The 26,523-nt window shown below is 47.3% G+C and overlaps 1 protein-coding gene across 5 annotated transcripts in view; it reads right to left on the bottom strand.

The window, feature by feature from the left end:
* Lrig1 (leucine rich repeats and immunoglobulin like domains 1) overlaps positions 1-26,523 on the bottom strand; it is a 146,191-nt gene that overhangs the window by 105,444 nt on the left and 14,224 nt on the right. For 2 of the 5 annotated variants that reach the window (XM_045136103.1, XM_045136104.1), the window contains exon 1: positions 6,545-6,753. The exons of the other annotated variants lie outside the window; for them this stretch is intronic. In XM_045136103.1, the coding sequence (XP_044992038.1) occupies positions 6,545-6,753 (209 nt within the window). Of the gene's footprint in view, positions 1-6,544; positions 6,754-26,523 lie in introns of those variants that run through there. 5 annotated transcript variants of the gene reach the window in all.

Here is a 26,523-nt window from a genome sequence, read left to right as displayed (position 1 = left end):
CCATTAGTGAAAAAACTGCAATTTTCATTCCCTTCTATAACCCATCTACTTTGCTTAACAACGATGGCTATGTTCAGCCTGTTAAAGAAGTGACCTATTAAATGGTCAGTCTTGACCACTATCCTAAATGCTGCAGTGATGTAAAATTCTTCGGGCAAAAAGTAATAATAAATGCAGGTTGCAGAGAGCAAAGTATTGTGAAAAGTTTATAAGATAAGAGCCAACCTGGGTTTGGTACCAATTCCTACAAGTTAACTTCATACAAAGAGAAACAAACCAGCGACCGGCTCACAGAAAGAGCTGGAGTGATGCGATGAGGTGGAGGATAGACCCCATGGCTCAGTATCACGCTTAAGTCATGAAATATAACATTTCATGGCCCTAAGCTTTCCACACTCCAGACGAGCCTTGAGGTTTGTACACACTCCCCTCCACGGCCTGGGAATTTTCCCTCCACCCCTCCTCCCTCCAGTCTCAAGACAATGCCTGCAGCCTTTGAAACTGCAGGCATTGTAAACAGCTCTGAATTTTAACACAGCCCAAAGTCCTGCTCTTTTAAAAGACCCCCGGGGTTTCAAATTGCAGTGGTGGAGAAGGGAGCTGGTCCCCAGGGAGTAAATGTCACCAGCTCATTGGAAAGGAGTTGAAAGTTAGGGCTTGCTCACCAAACATACAGTCTTCCAAACTTTCAAGTCCTGGGGTTAGTCAGAGGAATCTCTTTTATGTTCTAGACAAATAAAGAAAAGAAAGGGGTGGGGGACCCTGCTACCACCAACATCCTTTACTGCTTACAGGAACTTTCAGCTGAATGGGTCCGTCTTCTGGTGACGTCACTTTTAAAATCACCACAGTCCACTACAAGGACCCTCATCCAGCCTTCCTAGCTCATGGGGTCAGCAGGTGCACATCTCCGGGCCAGGTGCATGAGCCACTCAAGCCCCTGGTGCACTCCCGGGCATTTCTGTCCACCCTGAAAGAAAGGATGACTGCATCACACAAACACTCCTACAGAAAGCTGCAGCGGCCCTTTCATTGTGAGCATGGAGTCTGAGGGCGAGAAAGGTCAGCCAGAAGCTGACCCAACTGGTCAGGGAGGCAGCCAGGGAGCCCAGGCGAGGTAATTAACCCCGGAGGGAGGAGGCTGTGGAGCGGGGCCTTGAGGACGTCCGCCAGGAACCAGCTCTCCTGACACCACAGGGCACTATGCACAGCTCTGTCGATACTACCCTCACAAGTCCAAAGTTTGTGAAGCCTAGTAACCGAACGTAATTATGGAAAGAAATGTGCACACCGCTTTTTAAAATAGCACCTTGAAGTGAGGCTGGGACATGAGCTTGAGGGCAGATTGGGCTACACGGTAAGTTCCAGAGCAGCCTGAGCTACAGAGTGAGATCCAGGAGGGCAGGAGGGATCTTAAAATTAAGGGCAGTATGAGGCAGTATTAACTCATGTGGTGGAGGAGCTCTTGAAGCTTCCTTTCATAGTATTCATAAGTTAGATTGAGAGGCTAAGGAGACGGCTCAATCAGTAAAGGGCTTGCCTTGAAAGCGTAAGAATCTGAGTCTGATCCCCACAAGCACATAGGAAGAGAAGAGAAGAGAAGCACGCAGGTGCTGCAGTCACCGTCCTCTGACTGGCACAAGGCACCGCGCGTGGGAGGAAAGGCTCTGCTGTGCCTTACAGAACCGAGGGGAGATCCACGACGGCAGGGAGAACACAGCACGAGCAGAGGCTGGGCACCACCTCCCGGCCAACATCTGCTAGACAACAGCAGCAGGAGAGTGTGCCAAGCACTGACAAGGGGGACGTGGCTGTAACAGCTGTAAGTGTGGCCCCAACAATACACCTCCAAGAGGTTCCAATTCCCAAATTACCACCAGCTGGGGACGTAGCATTTAGAATACATGAGCTTATGGGGGACATCTGATTCAAACCACTACATTAGGCGTGGTAACGCAGGCTCATCATCCCATCACAGGCAAAGTGGAGACAGGTGGATCCCTGAGGCTCCTTAGCCTAACTGATGAGTTCCATGCCAGTGAAAGAGGATCTCACACAAGGTGTACGGGGCCTGAGGAACAACACTCAAGGTTGTTCTCCGGTCTCCACATGCACACACAAAAATTTTATCATATGGTGGTGAATACAGTGAGACTTAACACTCTTTTTTTTCATAGCAACCAATATTATTTCCCAACACAATCAATATTATTTGCCAGAAACTTCCTGTTATTAAAAAAAAACGGTATCAGAGCTGGGCGTGGTGGCACACGCCTTTAATCCCAGCACTCAGGAGGCAGAGGTAGAAGAATCATCAAGAGTTCGAGGCCACCCTGAGACTACATAGTGAATTCTAGGTCAGCCTAGGCTACAGTGAGACCCTACCTCAAAAAACTGTGAAAAAACAAAAAAGGTACCAGTAGCCAGGCGTACTGGCACACACCTTTAGCAACAGAGTGAGTTCAAGGCCAGATCAGCCTGGGATAGAGTAAGATTTTACCTTGCGTGTGGGGGGGGGATCAAGATATCTAACAAGTTAGGTTCTCCACTGGGAAAGGGAGTCTGCCACCCTTCAATCTGCTGCAAATTAAAGGACTTTGGGGGCTGGAGAGATGGCTTACTGGTTGGTTAAAGCACTTGCCTGCAAAGCCTAAGGACCCAGGTTCAATTCACCAGTACCCACATAAGCCAGATGCACAAGGGGGCACATGTATCTGGAGTTTGTTTGCAGTGGCTGTAGGCCCTGGCACATCTATTCTTTCTAAGTATATCCCCCTCTCAAAATGGATTAAAAAAAAAGAAAGAAAGAAAGAAAAGGACTTTGGACTGCAGCTGAACTCACTCAAACACTAAGAGCACTTCCATCTTTCAGATTTTTCTCTGCTATGACCCAATCTTGGAAACAATGTGTAGGGCTGGGGACCTAGCCCAGTGGGCAAGCCTGTATTTAGCATGCCTCAGACTAAGTTGGGATCCCCAACCTCACAAAATAAGAAAATCTCTCTCTATTCCATACAAGCCACCTAAAATCCAAAGAAGTTCAAGGTCTATCAAGCTCTTTCTGATGTGGAGATAAGAAACAGGACAAATTAGAGGAAGGGGTCACAAGTTAGGGACCTTCTTTTAAACAAAAGAAAAATCTCTGTTTATGTGCTGGAAAGGGCTGTTCATGTAATTTGCATAAGCAGGAGAGTAAGTAATTTCTAGAACCTTAGTTCACAACACCCTGCACACCTGGGCCTTGGAGAACAGCTATAAAACTTGGATGACAAAGGTTCTCTTTTACTTCCCAACTACAACAGCCACCACAGATGTTTTCTAATGTAACCATAACCACCACTTATGTGCTCAAACGAGCAAGGCCAGAGTTGACCTTGCAGACACAAAATACAAAGATACCCAGGCCAATAACGCCAGAGAAAGGGGGCTCAGCAGGAGCACATCTGCTGTCCTTCTGGGGTGCCCTTGTTATGGCCTCTCCACAAAGAGCACGGACTCAGGCTTTATCCGCTCCGGGCCTGTCTCCCACCCCAGCTGTCAGTGAGTGGGCTCTCAGATTGTTTCAGCCAGCAGTTAAGTGTCTTCTAACCAAGCCCTCTGCTCAAACTTAGACAAGTAACAAGGGTCCGAAGCAAATTCCCTTTAATACTCTTTAAAGAGCTTCTCAAACCATGCTGTCAAAAATAATTTCAAAGAAAGCAAACATTGAGTTCTAAGAAGTTCAACTTCTTCTAAGGTTCTGGGAAGCTGGGATAAGGCTTGATAGCCCTGGGTGCTATTTACCACTGCTTGGACCATACCAGCCTCACCTACGTCATGGGATGGGAGACTGGGTTATGGCTCCACCCCTGGAAGTTACTGTCCAGAATAAGTTCTCCTCAGCCCTGGGAAGGAACCTATTTTCCCCTCTATCAGCATCAGCTCATTTTTTATATTCACACTACATTTTTATTCACTATTAAAAAGTTTTACTTTCCTTATGCTAGGCCTACAAGCAATCCAAAATTAAATACACTGTTTACAAAAGAAGGAAGGGGGAAAAAAAAGTCCCATAAAGCCACAGGTCCCCTACTATCTCAAACTCACAGCCTGAAATTGTTTGAACTGGCTGCAGTAAATTGAGTTCATAGGCTTATAAACTAGCTTAAAGTATTTTCTAGACACAAGGAAAGCACAGGGTGTAAACACAATACAAGATGTTTTATTATATCCAGAGACTTTCTCCATTCATTAGCCAGGGATATAAGCCCTGCGCATATTTTTGTGGGAACATCAGAATAAAGCTTTAAATGGGGCTAGAGATATAGCTGTGGATGATGGGGAAATCATGCTTGAGGGGGGAACAAAAAAACTTTTGACAGACTTGAAGGTTAGGAGAGAAATCAGACTGATTTTACTTTAAGCAAAAGACAAATTTACAAGCGTTTTCCAAAGAATACCCATTGAACCAGAAAGCACTCTACTCAGATCTCACAATCTAATCGGTTCACACCATCCTCAGTATAGTAAAAGTCCCCTGAAGCTCAAAATAACCAGTTTGGTATTTATTGATCATTAAATGTGCGAGTAAAATAGAAAGCAATTTTAAAGGTATTTATGCCATGTGAAGTGTCTCAGAAAGCCAAAAGACGACCAGTATGCTCTGCTTCAAAACAGGGCAGTGTAAAGTGGGTCTTGTAACCTAGGAAAGTGCGAATATGAAGTCTTTCCTTTCCCAGAAGTCACAGCTTGGGAACTCTGTGTGTCCCCCACAAAGCTACTGACACATGGCTTTGCAAGTCACTCTTCCAACAGGTGGGAAGTTATTCTGATTCTGCCCACATGATTCTATTTTTAAAAAAGAAAAAAAAAAAACCTTAGGTATGCAAAGGAAAACCACATTTCCCCAGGCCACCTCAGCTGAATAAAATCTTGCCAAGGACCAACGCGGGCTTCTCACCCCTCTCCCAGGCTCTCATTTTCACCACATTAGCCAGCTCCACACAGGAAGCCGCCGACTCTAAAGGCTGCAGGCTCCACTTGTCAGACCCATCAACTGAAACACCGTGCCCCATTCTCAGAAACACGGGATCTTCTTGTTAGAAAAGAATTTTCTCCCCTTCTCAAGCGTGTGTGCAGTCACAGGTGTTGGCTAAAACTTGGTGCGGAGGAGTGCGGGGAGGCTTCTATTTTTAAAGAATGTAGCAGAGGTTACCAGTCCTGGAGAGTGCGTTTGAGGGGGAATAGATGTCTCACGCTCTCGGTTCTACGGAGATTGCTAGTCACCGAAACGGGCACTTGTGAGAAGTAAAATGAAGTATTCCATCCCACCTACGTTTACAGAATTCTGGTCTTCCTGTCCCTACCAAATCTCTTGTAAGTGTCCCACTAATTCCTGATAGGTCAAAATCCTGACAGCACCAAAAATATACACTATTAAAAAAAAAAAAAAAAAACTCTGGGGAGAAATACTGCTAAGACAGGCCAAGCCCCTGGCACCCTCTCCCGAAACAGCACTATTCCACAACCAATTTGCACCATTTATGGAGGAGAAGCTGGAGGGTGGGCCCCAGGGCCCCACCCCAGTGGTTCACCAAGCCCTAAGGGCTTCAGGGAACGGACAGGAAGGATCTGGAACAGTACTCACAGATCTCCACGATTCTCAAAGCTGCTGGCTCCTCTGCGGAAGGGTCTAACGAACCCTTTTGCGGAAGCCGGTTTCATAGCCCCGGGATCGGCAGGCAGCTCACGCACTCACTAATAAATAATGTAGTGTCCCGCCAGGGCCAGGAGTCACCTTCATTCACTACCCACTGGACGCCCAAGACGCTCGCGCTTCCAGGAGCTGGATCACAGGAGCGGAAGCGCGCACACCCGGCCCGCAGCCTCCGACCCACGGTCCAGCGAGGTCGCACGTCGCGCCGCCCGCGCACACGCGCGCTCCGGCAGACCTCCACGACCCAGGCGTCGGCCTCCAGGCCGCACAAAGCCCCTGGCCCTCCCTCACTCACGTCCGGACCCCCTCGGCGACAGCCGGGCACACCCATGCCCGCACCTGGTCCACGCGCTCATCCCAGACCTCCGCGGCCCACCTCCAGACGGCAGAGGCACTCCGAGGCACGCTCGCTCCCCCGGGCTCCCACAAGAGTCCGCCAGTCCCCACAAAGCCCACTCGCAGGACACGGCATCCCTCACGTCCTGAGCCCCACGGGATCACTTCTCGCCTCGACCCACGCGCGGTCGCTTCTCTTCCAGATCCAGAGGCACTCCCACCAGCACGCTCGCTCCCCCGGGCTCCCACGCACGATCTCCACTCCTCCACGCACGTGAATCCCCCAGACCCAGCAGGCCCGCCCGCCCGCCCACCCTGGCGACCCCCCATGAGACGACCTCGTCTCACCTCCAGGATCCCTCCGGGTCCACGCGCTCATCCGCAGTCCCGACCCGCGCGCGCTCACCACCAGACCCCCAGACGCACCCCGCGCAGGGAAGCCTCCCACCGCCCCGAGCCCGCCCCCGCGTCCCGATGACAGCGCCACGAGGGCGCAGGGCGCGCGACACTCACAGGCTGCGCGTCCAGGCGGGCAGGTCCCGCGGCGGCGTCTCCAGCCCGCGCCCGCCGCAGCCCAGCGAGTCCCCGGCGCAAGTGCAGCCGTCCGCGCAGGGCGCCCTCGGGCCGAGCTCGGCCGCCGTCGTCGCCAGCAGCAGCCACAGGACGAGCGGGACGGGCGAGCGCGGCGGGGCCCCGGGCGCTCCCGGCACCGGCCGCGCCATCTTGTCTGCAGCGCGCCGCCAAGTCCCGGCTGCGTTCCGGCGAGGAGGTCCCGGGGCGGCTGCGGGCGCGGGCGGGCCCCGCCAGGGGCTCCGCGCGGCACTAGGCTCCCGGCCGGGGCATGGACACCCGCGCACGTCCTCCGCGCTCTGGGACTCAGCGGTCCCCAGCCGCTCCGCAGCGCCCGGCGGGGGCCGCGAACTCTGCACCCATCCGGGCCGATCCGCCCGGCGCTGGCGACGAAGCCCTCGGATCCCGGAGCTTCGCGTCGTCGTCCCGCGTCGGCCGGCAGGAGAGCGCTCAGCCCGGCAGCCGCAGCCCGACACCCGCGGGCATCTTCCTCCGAGGTCGCAGCGCACAGCCCGGCCACCCGGGCGCGTCCAGAGCCCCGCGCGCCTCGCCGGCTCGGGCCCCGCCGCAGGAGCGCACGCGCGCGCACCGTCCGGCTCCCGCACTCGGCTCCGCGCAGCCACGGCTCGGCCGCACAACCCGCCGCCGGCCCGCCAGCCACGGGCCTCCCCGCGGCCCGGCCTCAGGCTCCGCCCCCGGCCTCTGGCCCTCGCACACCCCCTGGGCTGGGGGTGGGGGACCGTGGCCGCCCGCAGGCCCACGTTGGAGGCTTTGCAACAGCGTCGCGCCACGCCCTCCTCCCGCTGCTGATTGGCCGCCAGAGTCCACGGCGAAGGCCATTGGAGCGTCCGCCGTGATCCCGCCCCCTCCGCAGCCCCGCAGGTCGCCCCGCCCCCACTCTTTTCCCACCCAAGGTGTGAAGGGCGGGGGACTGGGAGGGAGCAAGGGAAGGGCCGTCTCCGCCTCTTAAAGGAGACGCGCACACCGGCTGCAGGGAGGAGGCGAGAAAATCCTCCGCGCCTGGGGAAGAGAAAGATGTCAGTGGGTTTGGGAGCTGTCTGGTTCCAGTGTTTCACCTCGGCGGCAAGCAGGACGGTAGATAGGGCAGAAAACACGCACCCATTCTCCAGGTGGCTTCCAGGAAAAAAAAAAAGCATTGAAAGTTACTTCCTTAGGGTTGGGGCATCCTTCCTCATTGCCCAGCCTGCAGCTGACTCTGTCGGGGCATCTTCAATCCAACAATACGTCCTTGATTGCCAAAATTGCAGAAACCAACTCTCAAAGGCACACTCTTCTCCTGTGGCGATAGTTGGTAGAGGAATATTTCTGAAAGTGCCCCAGCCTTGATAAGGGCGATCCTTTGTTATGTTGATTATTTTGTTTTTAAAATCAGAGCTTTTAAGTAATACTTCTAAAAAAAAAAAAAATGGCAGGGCCGGGCCTGTTGGTGCAGGCCTTTAATCCCAGCACTTACGAGGGAGGCAGAGATAGGAGGATCGCTATGAGTTCAAGGCCACCCTGAGACTACATAGTGAATTCCACGCCAGCCTGGCCTAGAGTGAGACCCTATCTCGAAAAAAAATAAGAGAGAAAGAGAAAGAAAACAAGGAAGGGAGGGAGGGAAGAAGATTGATAGTCTCATAAATGACAATGGATGGAGAACCAAAACCTCTAAGTTTGGCTCTTTACAGATCAGAATATGTGAATTAGTACAAGCCATTACACTTGGTATAAAAGAGGAAAAGATTAGCACTGTAATATATAACAGCCTCTGGGCGTTTTGACTTGCTGGTGTCTCATATCCCTTCCCAAGAGTATGCAAGTTTTTAACATAACTGCACACGTTGTCAGGAAAACTGAGCAGTTCAAGTGTCTTGAAAAACATTCCCTTCCAGCACATTAAATCTGACTTGTGTTTTATCGAAATATAGAATATTTGATTCTCAGAAAGTGAGGGTGCGCGTGCGCACACACACACACACACACACACACACATATACACACACACACACTTAAAGAGTTTTGTATTAATTGGGATGCCCTAACTGTATTCAACTTTCAGCCATAAGATCACCTCTTTAACCAAAATGGGGGGAGGGAGCAGTTGGAGAGATGGCTCAGCTGTTAGGGAGGCACTGGCTTTCAGGCCTGATGCCCTAGTACCCACATAAAGCTAGAGATAAATACACAAAGTGACACATGTATCTGGAGTTTGCAGAGGCACCAGACCCTGGTGTGCATATTCTCATTCATTCTCCTCTTCTCTCTCTCTCTCTCTCTCTCTTCTTGCAAGTAAGTAAAAATTGGGGTCTGGCAGGGCAAGGTAGCACATGCCTTTAATCCCAGCACTCAGTAGGCAGAGGTAGGAGAATCACAGTGAGTTTGAGGCCAGCCTGAGACTACATAGTGAATTCCAGGTCAGCCTGTGCCAAAGCCAGACCCTACCTGGGTGGGTGGGCGGTGGGGGTGGGGAATACTGGGCCCGGGCTTGGGAGTTAAGGGATCTCTGTCTGCTCTTTCTTTTTTGCTCTTTGTTTCTTTTGGTTGTTTGAGACAAAGTCTCACTGTGTATCCCGGGCTACCCTCAAACTTGCTATCCTCTTGTTGCAGTTTCCTGAGCCCTGGGATTCCTGGTGTGTACCACCACATCCAGCTTTCCTTCCTTTCTCCTTCACTCCCTCTTCCTTCCTCTCTCCTTCCCTTCCTCCCTCCCTTTCTCCCTTCCTTACCAGCTCACCTCTTTCTCCTCCTTTCCTTCTAACGCATTATCATATCAGGTAATGGTGTCTCATTTTCTTCTCATTTTTGTATTGTCTCTGCAGTAATACTAAAGCTGTGTTCAAATGTGTGTAAGCCAACTGAAATAGATTCCCAAGAAACCTTATTGAGAAAATGCTGCACCTGATCCATCCCACTGAGTGCTTGAACCATTTTTATGTTTTATTCAAAATCCACACAAAAACATAAACCTTACATCTGTATAGGAGAAGCAAGGCTCTTCTGTTTCCATGCCTACTGGTGAAAATAACAATGACAAGTAGGAGGGCTTGTAAAGCCTGCCAGTCCAGGTTCGATTCCCCAGTACTCACTTAAAGCCAGAAGTAAAAGGTGGACTAAAGCTTTTGGCTCTCATGTGCAGTAAGAGATGCACACGCACACACAGACACACACCCAAATAAATAAAAACATTTATGCCCAACATGGTGGTGGTACATGCCTTTAATCCCAGCACTCAAGAAGCAGAGGTAGGAGGATCACAGTGAGTCCCATGCCAGCCTAAGACTACCTACTGAATTCCAGGTCAGCTTGGGCTAGAGCAAGACCCTACCTCAAAAAATTAAACAAAAAAAATTCAAAATACTAGTAAGCATGGAGGTGGAATGTAAGGTGCCAAATTGATGAAGCCTTTTTGTGTGTGTGTGCATGGTTTTTCAAGGTAGGGTCTTGTTGCTGTAACCCAGGCCAGCCTGGAATTCACTACATAGTCTCAGGCTGGCCTCGAACTCACAGCAGTCCTCCTACCTCAACCACCTGAGTGATGGGATTAAAGGCATGTGCCATCACACCTGGCCCTGAAGCCCTCTATTTTTATGTCTAACATTTTTCAAGACCAAAGAACACAAAAGAGCTACTATTTTTTCTTTGAGACAGAGTCCTATTATGTAGCCCAGGCTAACATCAAGCTAGCAGTTCTCCTCCTGTCTCAGCCTCCCAAGCCTCAAAATGACAAGAATAATTTATTTCAAAATACTCACGACTGCTTCCTTAGACTAAGTTGCCAGATCCCCCTCTCCTCATTCCCTAGAGCTAAACAGTACACAGGGCAGAAATAAACGGAACTTGTCACACTGGTGGAGACTCTCATCTAAAATTATCTTTCAGGTTGGTCCCACTAAGAGTGATACAAAGGGCTGGAGAGATGGCTTAGTGGTTAAGGCACTTGCCTACAAAGCCAAAGGACCCAGGTTCAATTCCCCAGTACCCATCTAAACTAGATGCACAAGGTGGCACATGCATCTGGAGTTCATTTGCACTGGCTAGAGGCCCTGGTACACCCATATTCACTCTCATTCTCTGCATTTCACTGCTTGCAAATAAATATTTTTTAAAAGTGATAGAAAATGTTTTTCAGACGTGTGTGAATGTATTTGTGAGAAGCACTTTGGGGAATCTCAGAGCTCTGGAGTGTAGGACCTGGATATATGCAAGGTAGCTCACTCACAAATGTAAATCATGATCTGATTACTACGGAGCCAGAGAAGAGGATTCCAAACCAAGGAACACTTGGGGGCATGGGGCGCCTGAATCTTGGCAGTTCCTCTTGTCTACAGCAAAGCATGAAGTCATGTCTGCTCCTCGTACCATGTGTGGAAGTTTGCCCACATACTAACAACCTGCATGTGATTGCAACAAGAGTGTAGGCTTGGAAAGCAGAGATACCCAGCTTAAGATAGAACAACCTAAAATCAGGAAACCGAGAACACCAACGGCGGCTTTCTAAGGGGATCATCCCCCAGCTAGCAGAATAAGCCATGCTTCTTAGGGCACGAGGCAGTGGCTGATGTGTGTCACTGAGTCCCCATTTCCCTAATGATATTTTCATATTTTTAAATACTTAACCATGAGTGGTTCATGTTGGTTTGGGGTTTTCATTTACATGTGTATGTGTGCGTGGTATACATGAATATGTGTAGTACATCTTGACGTGTGTGTGTGTGTGTGTGTGCAGATGCATGAGCACATGTGAGTGTGTGTACGTGGCAGTCAGAGGCCAGCTTCATATGTCTTCCGCAATCAATTTCCTGTCCAGGAAAGTACATAAACACTAAGGACTGGAGAGATGGCTCAGTAGTTAAAGGTGCTTGTTCACATAGGCCTGATGACTGGGGTTTGATTCCCCAGGACCCACATAAAGCGAGGCACAAAGTGGCACATGCATCAGGAGTTCATCTGAAGTGGTAGGAGTCCCTGGTGCACCCGTACGCTCTCCCTCAAACAGATAAATACATATTTAAATGCTGAGCCGTTATCCCAGCCCATGCCTTACTTTTCTGAGGCAGCATCTCTCACTGAACCGAGAGCACATTAAGTTCACTAGACACTCTAGCCAAGAAGCCCTGTGGACTAGCCTCTCTCCACCTCTCCAGTCTAGGGTTACAGGTGTGTGCCATCGTGCCCCTTTTTCCACAGGACCTTGGAATCAGATCTCAGGTCTCCATGCTCTTCGCCTATTGGAACCATCTCCCCAGCCCTCAGGCAGGTGTGTTGGCTTTTCCAGTGTGTTCTCATTACCAGAGCCCACAGCTCAAGATCAGCAAGGAATCAGAGACCCACAAGAATCAGTCCAAACCTCTTGCAGAACTCCCACTAATGCATCATCCTTAGCCCTCTGCAGAGAAAAGAGCCCCAAGCATCAAGAACTGGGCAGAGGGGCACGTTTCAAAATCACAGAAAAGACGGTTGTTTGAAAATCCAATTTCCAGGGGGCTGACTTGTAGCAGAATGCTGAGGTAGACTCTTCCTGCGTGTTACATTAGCACACTGACAGCCCTGGGGTCAGGTGTGGCAGCGCATGCCTTTAATCCCAGCACTTGGAAGGGAGAAGTAGGAGGATCACCGCGAGTTCCAGGTCAGCCTGGGCTAGAGCGAACCCTGCCTCAAAAAATAGATTAGGGCTGGAGAAATGGCTTAGCAGTTAAGGTGTCTGCCTGCAGAGCTAAAGGACCCAGGTTTGATTCCCCAGGACCCACGTAAAGCCAGATGCACAAGGTGGGACATGTGTCTGGAGTTTGTTAGTAGTGGCTGAAGGCCTTGGCCTGACTATTCTCTCTTTCTTTCTCTCTCTCAAATAAATAAATTTTAAATTAATTAATTAATTTTGAAAAAGCACTGGGAGGTTAGGAGCCCTGTGTTTGAGCACTTTCTTAGCACACACAAAGCCTGGGATGGAGCTGAGGAGGGAGGGTGGGGGATGTGTCAAGGCAGCATAGGAACACCCTGACCGCAGCCAGCCTCCCTCCTAGAAATCTTCATCCAGTTCTTCCCTTCTCTTCTTGGATTTCTCAAATGATTAAAGGACAATAGCTTCTGGGAGCTGAGGGAATTCAGAAATGAACCATTCTGATAAAGGGACACAGGGGTGTAACAAACTGTTTAAGGCCACATACTCATGAAGTTTATTATATCCAAGGTGTTACCAAATTCTAACTCTGAAACCCTGAAAATCCCATGCATGTACCAAAGATGGAAAATCGTAGTGGTTCTGTCAATCCCAAGGTCTGTTTCTCAGGAATGCAATGAAGGGTTAATAATTACATGTTAACCCCTGAAGACTTGCAGGGTGATGACAGCCTGTCTTGTATCTCGCATCCAAGGAAAATAAAACCCCGTACTCATTAACTCCTTCCCCACAATAATTGTGTCAAGGAGACAGATGGGGGAGAAGGTAAGAAAGGAAGCTTGGAGGTGAGTATACCAAAAATACATTGTATACATATATGAAATTGTAAAAAAAAAAAAAAAGGCTGGGCATGATGGTGCACACTCTTAATCCCAGCACTCAGGAGGCTAAGGTAGGAAGATTGCTGTGAGTTTGAAGCCAGCCTGAGACTACACAGTCAATTCCAGGTCAGTCTGGGCTAGAGCAAAACCCTACCTCCAAAAACCAAAAAAAAAAAAAAAAAAAAAAAACGGAAAAAGAAAGAAATTGTCAAAAAATAAAAATAAATTAATTGACAGCATGAATCTGAGAATTTTGGACTTCACTTCCTCTATTCCAGCATTTTCCTCTGGGGACAGAGGGGAGAGGTGTTTTCTTACACATTCCCTGACTACTGGGAGGCTGGCTGGTGCCCATGCAGCACCCAGCTGTAGCTGGTGGGCTTCTACAGTGAGAACACCCAATGCCTGCAGCTCAGCTGTGACTCTTCGCAGTCCCTGCCTTTCTTAAAGAATAGCATTGATCAGGGCCAATGACTTGTAGGGTTCAGTCCCTGTCCCAGACCACACTTGGACTCTTGTTCTTACCTTGCACATTGAAGATTTTTTTGTTTGTTTGTTTGAGGTGGGTCTCACTCTAGCCAGACTGATCTGGAATTCAGTATGTTAGTCTCAGGTTGGCCTTGAACACTGAGCAATCCTCCTACCGCTGCCTCCCAAATTCTGGGATTAAAGGCATGTGTCACCATGTCCAATTCTCCTTTGCAGTTTCTAATTGTTCACTAAAAGCATTAAAAATCAAAAGTTACTGAGCTTGTTAATAAAGCCTGCTGGCCTGGGTTCAATTCCCCAGTGCCTGCCCATGTAAAATCCAGATGCACAAAGTGGTGCATGTGTCTGCTGCAGTTCCTTTGCAATAGCAAGAGGCTCTGACATACCCATTTTCTCTCCCCCCACCTCTCTCGCCTTTCCCTCTCTTTTTCTCTTTGTGAATAAATAAATATATATTTTAATATTTAATTTATTTATTTGATACAGAGAAAGAGAGAGAGAATGGGCACACCCAGACCTCCAGACACATGTGCTCCCTTGTGCATCTGGATTATGTGGGTCCTGGGGAATCAAACTGGGGTTATTAGGCTTTGCAGGCAAATACCTTAATCACTAAGCCATTTTTCCAGCCCAAATAAGTACTTTTTTAAGTGTAACTTTAGGGCTGGAGAGATTGCTTCATAGTTAAGGTGCTTGTTTATGAAACCTAAGAACCGCAGTTTGACTCCCCAGGACCCACATAAACCAGATGCACAAGGTGTCACGTGCATCTGGAGTTTGTTTGCAGTGGCTGGAGGCCCTGGTGTGTCCATTCTCAGTTTCTCTCTCTCTTACTCTCTCTTATAACTGAAGGAATAAATATTTTTCAAAGCATAACTTTAACAACACTCATGTAACTCCAGCGGGGTCCATGGCTTTCCCTGCAACCTCAGCTACTCAGCAAGCTGAGGCAGTAGGATCACTTGGGCCCGACAATTTGAGGCCAGCCTGGGCAATAAAGTGAAAGTAAAATTTAAAAAATTATTATGAAGCTGGGAATGGTGGCACATGCCTTTAATAAATAAGCAATATTGATACCTACTTCTTTGCTAGGTAATAATATGTATGTTAATAAAAGATGGGGCTGGAGAGATGACTTAGCAGTTAAGGCATTTGCCTGCAAAGCCAAAGGACCCTGGTTTGATTCTCCAGGACCCTTATTAGCCAGATGCACAAGGTGACGCATGCATGTGAGGTTCATTTGCAGTGGCTGGAGGTCCCGGCGTGCCCATTCTCTCTCAATCTCTCTCTCTCTCATAAATTAATAAATGTTTTTAAAATATTGAAAAAAAAAGAGTTTGGTTTAGTATGGTTGCACATGTCTTAATCCCAGCAATTGGAAGGCTGAGGTAGGAGGATTGCTGTGAGTTTGAGGGCACGCTGAGACTACAAAGTGAATTTCAGGTCAGCCTCGGCTAGAGCAAGATCCTACCTCAAAAAAACAAACAAACAAAAAAACAGAGAGAGAGAGAGAGAGAAAAAGAGGGAGAGAGAGAGAGAGAGAGAGAGAGAGAGAGAGTGTGTGTGCATGCAGAAGTATTGTATGGAGGTGGATAATGTTGTGCCCAGAAGCCATAGATTATTATTAGAAAAATTTTAGTATCAGGGGTGGGATCTGTTCTAGCAAGTTGTTGGCCAGAGAGGTCCCTGTTGTCCCCAAAATATTACAGGCTATTGCCAAGGCCCTTGGTTGCCTGCCAAACTAGATGGCCAGATCCCATTGCTGGAGACTCTATATGCTTGGGTTGCAGGTCACTGAGAAACTAAGCTAGAGCTGAGATGGAAGGCTCTTCCCTGTTGACTAGTTGTCAGGATGCTGGGAAGAGCTATGCAGCCTGTTGAGGGAGTAGAGTTAACCAGCAGTGGACCCTACAAGCTCTATGGCTGGCCAGCCAGGCCAAATGTGCCAACTAGAGGAATGGTGGCATGTCTGCTATAGGGGAAACCAACTGCTCTCTGGTGGGACTTGAGGCTGACTCCCTAGGAGGGAATTCCTGCCTAGTTCTAAAAACTTAATTAAAGGATATGGCTAGATTGGAGAGATGTCTTAGTGGTTTAGGTGCTTGCCTGCGAAGCCTAAGGACCCAGGTTTGATTCCCCAGTACCCACATAAGCCAGATGCACAAGGTGGCACATGGGTCTGGAGTTTGTTTTCAGTGGCTGGAGGCCCTGGGTGTACCCATTCTCTCTCTTTCTTTTTCTATCTTCTGATTCCTTCTCAATCACTTTCAAATGAATAATTTTTTTTTAATAAAAAGGGGGAGCTGGACAGATGGTTCAGCAGTTCAGGCACTTGTCTTCAAAGTCTAACAACCAGGGCTCAATTCCCAAGTACCCATGTAAAGCCAGATGCACAAAATGGCACATGCATCTGGAATTCATTTGCAGAAGCTAGAAGCTCTGGCATGCCCATTCCCTCCAACCCCCATTTCTCTCTGTTTGCAAATACATACATACATATATATATATATATATATATATATATATATATATATATATACACACACACACACACACACACACACACACATACATATATATATATACATACATATATATAATATATATATATTTAAATTTTTTGTTCATTTTTATTTATTTATTTGAGAGTGACAGAGAGAGAAAGGGGCAGATAGGGAGAGAGAGAGAGAGAGAGAATGGGCATGCCAGGGCTTCCAGCCACTGCAAACAAACTCCAGACACGTGCACCCCCTTGTGCATCTGGCTAACGTGGTTCCTGGAGAATTGAGTCTCAAACCGGGGTCTTTAGGCTTCACAGGCAAGCGCTTAACCACTAAGCTATCTCTCTAGCCCAAAAATATATTTTTTAAAAAGCCTATGGCTGCTAGGTGTGGTGGTGCATGCCTTTAATCCCAGCATTTGGGAGACAGAGGTAGGAGGATCCCGGCAAGTTTGAGGCCAGCCTGGGACTACAGAGTGAGTTCCAGGTCAGCCTAGACTAGAGTGAGACCCTACCTCAAAACAAGCAAACGAAAAGCCTATGGCTGGGGAGTTCATAAGCCCTAGGAGGGAAACTACTACTGTTTTCTGGATAAATGGATACATTATCCCCTCCAAACTGCCCTCTAATTACTTATATTTATGCCTATATGTTAATGTTACTCTTGCTTTTGGTTAGAGAAGCTTCTCATTTCATATAGTGGTGACCACTGGAGTGACTCAAAACTCACCAAAGTGCTGAAAAGTGACAGTGGAGTGCTCAACACTAAGTGAGACATCTCTATCACACCCTTCAAGGCCCAGGGATCACTACAGAAGTGGCAGAAAGATTGTAAGAGCCAGAGGAAGGGGAAGACTGCTTACAATACTGTCTTCCAGACACAAAGTGGCCTTGGTATTCACGGCCTCACAGTGGCTGACCCTGCCTTCAGAAGACACACCTGATAGGAGGTAAAAATGACGGCATTAAAACAGGAGAGACTAGTTGGAAAGAAGGGATTGGTGTAGAGAGGGATATGGAGAGGTATAGGGAAGCTGGTGGAAGGGGATTATGTTTCTATTTAAGTAACTTGTCAATTAAAACGTTTAAACATAGAAGAGGAGGAGGAGGTGGAGGGGAGGGGAGGGGAGGGAGAGGGGAATGGGGAGGGGGAGGGGAGGGGGAAGGGCGGGACAGGAGGACAAAGTTGAAGGAGAAGCAGCTGCCCAGTGGGTTAAGCACTCACGAGTGCCTGAGCTCGGAACCCACATAAAGCAAGAGGCTGTAGCAGCAGGTGTCTGTAATTAAAGCATGCCCATGAGAGAAGGAAAACCAGGTGGAAGCTGTCCAGCCAGCTAGCATGCCAAATGCAATGGCAAACAAAAGACCTTGCCTCAGACAAGGCAGAAATGAGGACCGACCCTCCCAGTAGTCCCCCACGTGAGCGCCATGGCACACCCATGGGTGAGTGCGCGTGCACACATACACACACACACACACAAAGTTCTAATGACAGTGAGCAGGGTTGGGCTGGTGCCAATCATCACCACAGTCTGCTTTTCCCAATGTCACTTGGAGAAGTACGTGGACAACATTGGAGGCAGAGCCAGACGAAGTTTATGCCTCACTGCCAGGAACTCTGAGCAAGCCTTGGATGTATACTGAGAACAGCACATGAATCAAAGCTTAAAATAATCATCTCCATCAAGTAATACAACCGATGCTTTGCAAATCAATGTCACACTGCAACAGTTGTCAGTCACTGAGCACTTGTCATGGTTCTGTCACTCGCCGAGTGTTTATATACTTTGTCCATTGGGGTAGACAGTCAAGGAAAATGGTCAAGGCCACACAAGCTAATAAGTGGCAGGGCAAGATTTTGAGCCAGCTCTGTGGACTACAGGCTCATTATGGTGTTTGAGCCTCATGATTTGGGTCTGAAGGAGTTGTGACTCTGGTTGAGATAGAATCCCACTATGCTGTCCAGCCTGGTCTAGAACTAGTGAGCACAAGTAATGCTCCTGCCTCAGACTCCCAAGTGCTGGAACGACAGACATGTGCCACCATACCTGGCTAGCCTCAGAAGTTTTGGATATGACGGTTATCACTGTCCCCTCTTTATAGAGGAGAATACTGAGATTATATAAGGATAAATAAAACTGGGCTGGGGAGATTGCTCAGTGGTTAAAAGGGCTTGCATGCAAAGCCCACTGTCCCGGGTTCAATTCCCCAGTACCCATGTAAATCCAGATGCACAAAGAGGTGCACGTGTTTGGATTTTGTATGCACTGGCAGGAGGCCCTGACACACCCATTCTCTCCATCTCTCTCTCACACACACACACACTCTCACACACACACACACACAAATGAATAAAAATATTTCAAAAAGAATGAATAAAATCTTAAAGTTCTTTTGCAATGAACATTTAACATTCAGTCTTTCTCATGAGATACATCATGATGTCTCTTTCTCAAAATGTCATGAGAATGGCCATCGCTGTTTCCTTGTCCATCCCGGCAACAGGGATCCAGAACTCCTCCTATGATTCATAAGCTGAACACTTTAAAGATAAACACATGGACCTTTTTCCTTACCATACAAAGCAGCAATTGTATGAAAATAATGGTCAGTCATTATGGATCGCTTCCTATGTTCTAGGCATCATCCCACATTATAGCTTCATCTGACTACTCATAAGCACCCATGGAGGAGGGGCTGTGTGCTTATCTTACACAAGACATTGGGTTTGATCCTTAGCACTGAACACACACAAAAAAAAGAACTCTATGACATAGATACCATAATGATAACAAGTTTAAACATTTTTTTATTTAAAATTTTTTTGTTTATGTATTTGAGAGCGACAGAGAAAGAGGCAGATAGAGAGAATGGGTGCGCCAGCGCCTCCAGCCACCACAAATGAACTCCAGATGCATGCGCCCCCTTGTACATCTGGCTAACATGGGTCCTGGGGAATCGAGCCTCGAACCGGTGTCCTTTGGGTTCACAGGCAAGCGCTTAACCGCTAAGCCATCTCCCCAGCCCTGATAACCAGTTTTTAGATGAAATTCTAGAGACTGGTCACTCAACTTACATCTTATTTTAGTGAAATGTTGAGCAGGAATATCTAACCGATAGCAGTCCTATACCTTTGCTTATCATTCTCTGTTTCAATTCTGTTTCCTGTGAGCCTCTCCTTCCAGACTGGCATCTCCTTAATTCCAGAGATGAGCTGGGTGTGGTGGCACACACCTTCAATCCCAGCACTCAGGAGGCAGAGGTAGGAGGATGGCTGTGAATTCAAGGCCAGCCTGAAAGTACAGAGGGAATTTCAGGTCAGCCTGAGCTACAGCAAGACCCTACCTCAAAATAATTATTCAGGGCTGGAGAGATGGCTTAGCGGTTAAGCACTTGCCTGTGAAGCCTAAGGACCCCAGTTCGAGGCTCGGTTCCCCAGGTCCCACGTTAGCTAGATGCATAAGGGGGCACACACGTCTGGAGTTCGTTTGCAGTGGCTAGAAGCCCTGGCACGCCCATTCTCTCTCTCTCTCTCTCTCTCTCTCTCTCTCTCTCTCTGTCTTTCTCTCTATGTCTGTCACTCTCAAATAAATAAATAAAATATGAACAAAAAATATTTTTTAAAAATAATAATTATTCAGCTATGAGTTTTAATGCAATTGCAGTGTTTCATTGTCTTGCTTTGTTTCAGGCACATGGGAGGCCCAGGGGCGACAGTTGCTGACTGAGCTCTGCCCACTCCTCAAGGAGGGAGACTTGTCAAGTAGCCCCCTCCCACATTGTAGACATGCTTACATTCATTCAACCCTGTGTCCCAACAGCACCACCATCCCTGAAGTCTTTCAGCACGAGAGCTTGGCAGAACTTGCCTTTAAACAAGGTTCTGGGAGGGTTTCTTTGCATACTTAAGCATGGAGATATGGGTTAAGGAGATAGACCAGAGGTTAAAGGCACTTGCTTGCAAAGCCTGCCAGTCTTGAGTTCAACTCCCTGGTACCCACATAAGGCTAGATGCACAAGATGGAGGTGCGGAGCTGGGAAGTACAAAAATGAGGACCTGCGTTTGATCTTCAGTGCCCACATAAAAATGCTGTGTGTGACGGTATGTACCTGTAATCTCAGTGCTGAAGAGGCAGACAGGCGAATCTCTGGCCAGCCAGTCTATTCTAGTTGATAAACTTCAGGCCAATGAAAGCTCCTGTCAGAAAAAAAATAATGATAGAGGACACTGTTTACTACATGTGCAACACAGACACATGCGTGAAAAATAAAGATGGAAAACAGGCCACTCATGTTCATAAAATGCCACAAGCCGCTATCTCCCCCCAGTCTCTCTCATTGTCATGTGATAGGCCATCCTCTTGCATGTGCTTGTATGTGTTTACATTTTCCATATTTTCACAAGCCTTTAATAAAACAATTTCCAAAAAAAAGGCAAGCATGTGGATGGTGTTATTGACCCTAAACTAAAGAGCATTCAAAACATCTGCTGCCCATGGGATCCTGGTTTAAAAAAAAATTCTCGTGCCATTCAACCCTCTTTTTCTTTGAGATACATTTAGAGTAATAAGAAGCATTTGTGAATTTTATGGCCTGTTATATTTGTTTCCAAAAGAACAGTTAGCTTTATAACACATTTCAAATTTATCATAAACATATAGACAGACACACATTATGGGCTTTTCAGTGTCGTTCTTGCCCATGAGCTACATTCTTTAGATAATCATTTAAATTTCTTTATTTCCCTGGGTGAGTTCTGACACTCTTCTTGGGTTTAAATGAATACTTACACTTTGTATTGTTACTCAAACTGCTTACTCCCACCCTCACAAAAATTGGCCACAATGCTTTTGTATATGAAGGATACTGACGGGTAAGAGTCCGAGAGTCAAGTGTGTAAGTAAATAGGCTACCAAGACAGCTGCCAGTCATTTCTCCCATCAAAAGGTCTAGTTGGGGGCTGAAGAGTAGGCTCAGCAGTTAGGCAATTGACTGCAAAGCCTAATGACCAGGGTTTGATTCCCCAGTACCCATGTAAAGCCAGATGTACAAAGTGGTGCATGCATCTGGAGTTTATTTGCAGTGGCTGGAGGCCTTGGCATGTCCTCTCTCTCTCTCTCCTTTCTCTCTCTCATCTTTCTACATGTAAATAATTTTTTAAAAAAGGTAGAGTCAATTTTTTTTCTCCCTCCTTCGATCAGGATGGCCCAATGACTTGCCCCAACCAATAAAATATGATGAAAAAGAATTTTATTTGTTCTAAGCCTGGCAGCTCTGACTTGTGCCCAGTTACTATCCTGGGCTGCCATTGGGAGGGGACCCTGAGATAGAGACCATGAGGCCAGAGAGACCTCATGGAAGAAAACTGTGGCTCAGCGAGCCACCAGCACTGTAACCAGACACGAGAGTGACACCAACATGGTTTTCCTTAATATGTGTGCATGAATGTTCTTATGCATGTAGGTGCACAAGTGTGTGTGTGCACACAAATGTGTATGTGTATGTGGAGGTCAGAGTTCACCTTGGGCCTCCTTGATCACTTTCCACCTTGTTTTGAGTGTGTGCATGTGCACATTTGTGTAGGTGTGCCCATGCCATGCGAGTGTGTGGAGGTCAGAGGACAGCCTCATGTGTCTTTGCTTTCTACCTTGTTTGAGGCAGGTGTCTTGTTTACCATGGCATTCATCAGGTGTGCTTTAAATCAGGTGTCTCCCCTAAACCCATGGGTTTTGAATGCTTGGTTCCAAGCTGGTGACAATTTGGGAGGTAGAGCCTTGCTGGAGGAGGTGTGTTACTGAGGACGGGCTTAGGAGTGTTATATCTGGCTCCCCCTTGCCAGAGCTCTGCTTAGCTCTCCTGCTGGTGTTTTCTACCTGCTGTGTTAGAGGTGAAGTCCAGTCTCTTCTCATGCCATGCTTTCATCAGCCATTAGGAAGCTTCCCCCTGGACACTGTAAGCCAAAATAAAAACTTTCCTCCCACCAGCTGCTTTTGGTCAGGTGCTTTGTTCCAGCAATGAGAAGGAAACTACCCCACCAGGCTAGCTGGACCACAGGCTTGACTACTGTCCCTGCCTCCCATCACGCCATAGAGGCGCTGGGATTGCAGATGCCCTCTACATTGTCTGGCTTTATGTTGGTTCAGGGGATCTGAACTCAGATGCTCATGCTTGTGCAGTGGCAAGCACTCTATCCCCTGAACCACCCCCTAATCCCATCCAGCTTATTTTTTAAAATTTAATTAATTTATTTGAGAGAGACAGAGAGAGTGCCAGGACCTCTAGCCACTGAGAACGAACTCCAGATGCATGTGCTACTTTGTGCATATGGCTTATGTAGGTCCTGCAAATTTGAATATGGATCCTTAGGCTTCACAAGCAAGTGCCTCGACCACTAAGCCATCTCAGCCCCCAAATTATTTTTTGAGACAGGATCTTATGCTGAACCTAGTGTATGACCAATAACACATGCGTAGAAGCCATTCCTGTGAGCCTTGCTCAAATTCCTCACTCACAGAATTATGACCAGTAAAAGCATTCCCTGTGCTAAGCCACTGAATTTGAGTGTGGATGTTACACGGCCATAGATAACTGAGCCTGCAAGTGTGCCTACGTAGACATGCAGTAAAACATGAACAGATTTTAAGAGAGAAGTAAAGTTCAATCAAATAAACTTGTCATTAGGAATGTCAAAAACAATCAGTTAGTGGGGGTGGAGAGATGGCTTAGCGGTTAAGGCAATTTCCTGCAAAGTCAAAGGACCCAGGTTCAATTCCCCAGAACCCACATAAGCGAGATGCATAAGGAGGCACGTACATCTGAAATTTGTTTGCAGTGGCTGGAGGCCCTGGTGTGTCTATTATCTCTCTTTTTCAAATAAATAAATAATAAATAAAATATATTTAAAAATCTATTTCCTTCTTGATATGTTTGTAAGGACCCCTGATTGAGAGCAAGGTGCCAGCTGATGCTGTTGAACCCCACTTCCTGGTCATAAATACTCTCACTCCTGAGCAGCCCACACCATGGGGTCTTGTTCTCCTGCCTTGAACTAGGGCTAAGGGAAACCCCGAACATCTGCCTCTGAGTCAAAGGTGGGCTCTCCCACATAACCTCATGGCCTCAGATTAGAAAGACCAGTTGAGACAATGAAATAATAGGAGACTACCAAACTCTCCTCCAAGCATTTATCTTTATGCCCATATGTTAATGCTGCTCTTAATTTTACTTAGAGAAGCTTCTCTTTTCAGATGGTGGTGACCATTAGGGAGACTCAAAACTCACCACAGTGCGGAGAAGAAGAGACAGTGGAGTGCTCATCACTAAGCAAGACATCTTTATGACTCCCTCTAAGGCTCAGAGACCATGGTGGAAGAGATGGCAGAAAGAACGTAAGAGGGCTGGAGTGATATCTTAGCCATTAAGGCACTTGCCTGTGATGCCTAAGGATCCAGGTTCAATTCTCCAGTACCCACATAAGCCAGATGCCCAAGATGGTGCATGCGTCTGGAGTTTGTTTGCAGTTCTGGAGGCCCTGGTGTGCCTATTCTCTCTCTCAATCAGCCTCTCTCTCTCTCTCTCTCTCTCTCTCTGTCTGTCTTTCTCTCTCTCAAATAAATAAATAAAATATTGGAACAAAAAGAAAGTAAGAGCCAAAGGAAGGGTAGGAGTGCATTGGAATGCTGTCTTTCAGACACAAAGTGGGTACCATATTCACGGTGCCACAGTGGCTCTTGCTACCTGCATAAGACCTGCATAATGGGGGGAGGGGAGATGGCAGCACAGAAGAGAAGAGAAGCTGGCTGAACAGCAGGGGTTCAGTGGAGGAGGTAGAGGAAAGGGGGTAAAGGAGGGTGGTGAGAGGGTTATGATTATGATCAGGGTACATTTTTTATAGGGGGATCACTGAGTTTCAGATGAGCCTGGGCTAGAGTGAAACCCTGCCTCAGAAAAACAAAACAGGGCTGGAGAGATGGCTTAGCAGTTAAGGTGCTTGCCTACAAAGCCTAAGGAACTAGGTTCTATTATCCAGTAAACATGTAAACCAGGCATACAAGGTGGCACATTGGTCTAAAATTCGTTGGCATGCAGTGGCTTTAGACCTTGGCACACCCATTCTTGTTCTCTCTCACAAATAAATAAAGTTGAAACAATTTTTTTTTTTTTTTATAACGTGGGGCAGGGGAGATGGCTCAGCTTGTAAAGCCAGTCAGCTGGGATTTGCTTCCTCAGCACCCACATAAAATCAGATGCACAAAGTGGCACATGCATCTACAGTTCCTTGCAGTGGTAGGAGGCCCTGGTATGTCCATTCCTTCTCACTCTTATTCTCTGTAGACCATTTGCAAGAAACCCTGGTGTCTCTTCTCTTTCTCCTCACAAATAATTTTTTAAAAAAGGAGTAATAAGTAAAAACAAACAAACAAACAAATCCAGAGCATAGAGGTACCGAGGGATAGAGGATCTGCCTATAGTCAGGTAGCCAGGAACTTCGACTCAAGAATGGATGCCCTCAACCTCCTATGTACTTTATTGTTATTGTAGTGGTTTCCAGCTATTTGCTTAGTTTTAAAGAATTTGAAGTTATTTTTACAACCCACCAGGCTGTTTGGTCCCGACTCTAAGAGCACAGATGGATCCCAGAGTAGGGTCTTCCGCTCGGTGGCCTCTGTGTCTCCTACAGCACCTGGTCTGAAGAAAGGCTCAGGACGCGCGTGTAGATAGAGAAAGAGGCAGACAGCAACCCACCCGGTTTCAGCTGTCATCAGGTAAAAAGATGGAGCAAGATTAGGCCTCATGTGAGATTGATGAGACCTAGCATTTCTGTCGAGCATTTGCATCTGACTCTTCCTCCATATCCACCCTCAAGGGCATTTTGTTTGCAAGTAGGCTCCAAGCTTTCTCCAGCCTCCATTCACTGATTCTTGACAACAAGCCTAGGTGATGGTCATCCTCATCTAACCTGATGAATGAGAAGCCTGAAACAAATAGAAAGCGAGATCACTGGCTGTGGGCTGAGGAGATGGTTCCGCAGTTAAAGGCACTTTCATGCAAAGCCCCGATGCCTGGCTTCGATTTCCCAAGCTCCCACGTGTTGCAGTCAGGTTCGCATTGCTGGTAGAAATCACCCAACCAAGAGCAGCTTCTGGGAAAAAGAGGTTTATTTTGGCTTACAGGCATGAGGGGAAGCTCCACGATGGCAGGGAAAACGATATCATGAGCAGAGGGTGGATAGCACCCTCTGGCCCACATAAGGTGGACAACAGTAGCAGGAGAGTGTGCCAAACACTGGCATGGGGAAACTGGCTATAACACCCATAAATCCCCAACAATACACCGCCTCCAGGTGGCGTTAATTCCCAAATCTCCATCAGCTGGGAACTTAGCATTCAGAACACCTGAGTTTATGGGGGCACCTGAATCAAACCACCACACCACGTGAAGCCAGACACACAACATGACATGATTCTGGAGTTCATTTGCAGTGGTAGGAGGCCCTGACATGCGCACATGTGCGTGCGCGTGCACACACACACACACTCTCTCTCTCTCTCTCTCTCTCTCAAATAAACAAATGTCAAAATCTACCTTTTACACTATGATTGAAGACATATAAACATCATCTAACAACACTGTAAAGCATACATTTTTCTTAAAAGACTAAATATTTGACCTAATGCACAAGCCAGAGAGTATGTAAACTGAAGTTTGCCTTTTATGTCCATATTCTTTTTATTTTTCATCTTAGTTATGAGAGAGAGTCAGAGTGAGAGAGAGAGAGAGAGAGAGAGAGAGAGAGGGGATTGGCATGCCAGGGCCTCTAGCCACTGCAATTGGATTCCAGACATGTGTGCCATCTTGTGCACATATGTGACCTTGTGCTCATGTGTCACCCTGTGCATCTGGCTTACATGGGAGCCAGGGAACCGAACCTGGGTTACATGGGATCTGGGGAGCCAAACATGGGTCCTTGGCCTTTGCAGGCAAGTGCCTTAACCACTAAGCCATCTCTTTAGCCCCTGGATTCGTTTTATGCTCCTTTCAAATTGGTTAATAGGTTCTCTAAGGATGACTTAGTAAAACATGTATTAAGAAAATTTCTGGAAACCTAATTAAAAGTAATTACATACCTTAAAAGACACTAAAAAGACAGCCAGCATGCCAACCAAGCAGACAGTTCTTATTATATCAATGTCTTTATGGACTTGGATTCTGTTCAGGAATGCTCGGTCTCAAAAGGTAATTGCTGGCAGTGCGCAAAATCCATCAACCCATAATTAACATGTGACAATTATTCTAATTGCCTCTAACAACATTTCTATGTTTTTAATTGTAGAGCAATTTGCCAATCGTATTGTTAATTGGTAATTCATATTTTAAACATGTCCAGGACAACAGGTCCTTATTTTTTCCCAAGCAACTGAAGGCATTCACT

The sequence above is a fragment of the Jaculus jaculus genome, chromosome 16, assembly GCF_020740685.1.
Source record: "Jaculus jaculus isolate mJacJac1 chromosome 16, mJacJac1.mat.Y.cur, whole genome shotgun sequence".
NCBI classification, from domain to species: Eukaryota; Metazoa; Chordata; class Mammalia; order Rodentia; family Dipodidae; genus Jaculus; species Jaculus jaculus.
Note: the sequence above shows the minus strand (reverse complement) of the source record. Positions and strands in the feature narration are given on the sequence as shown.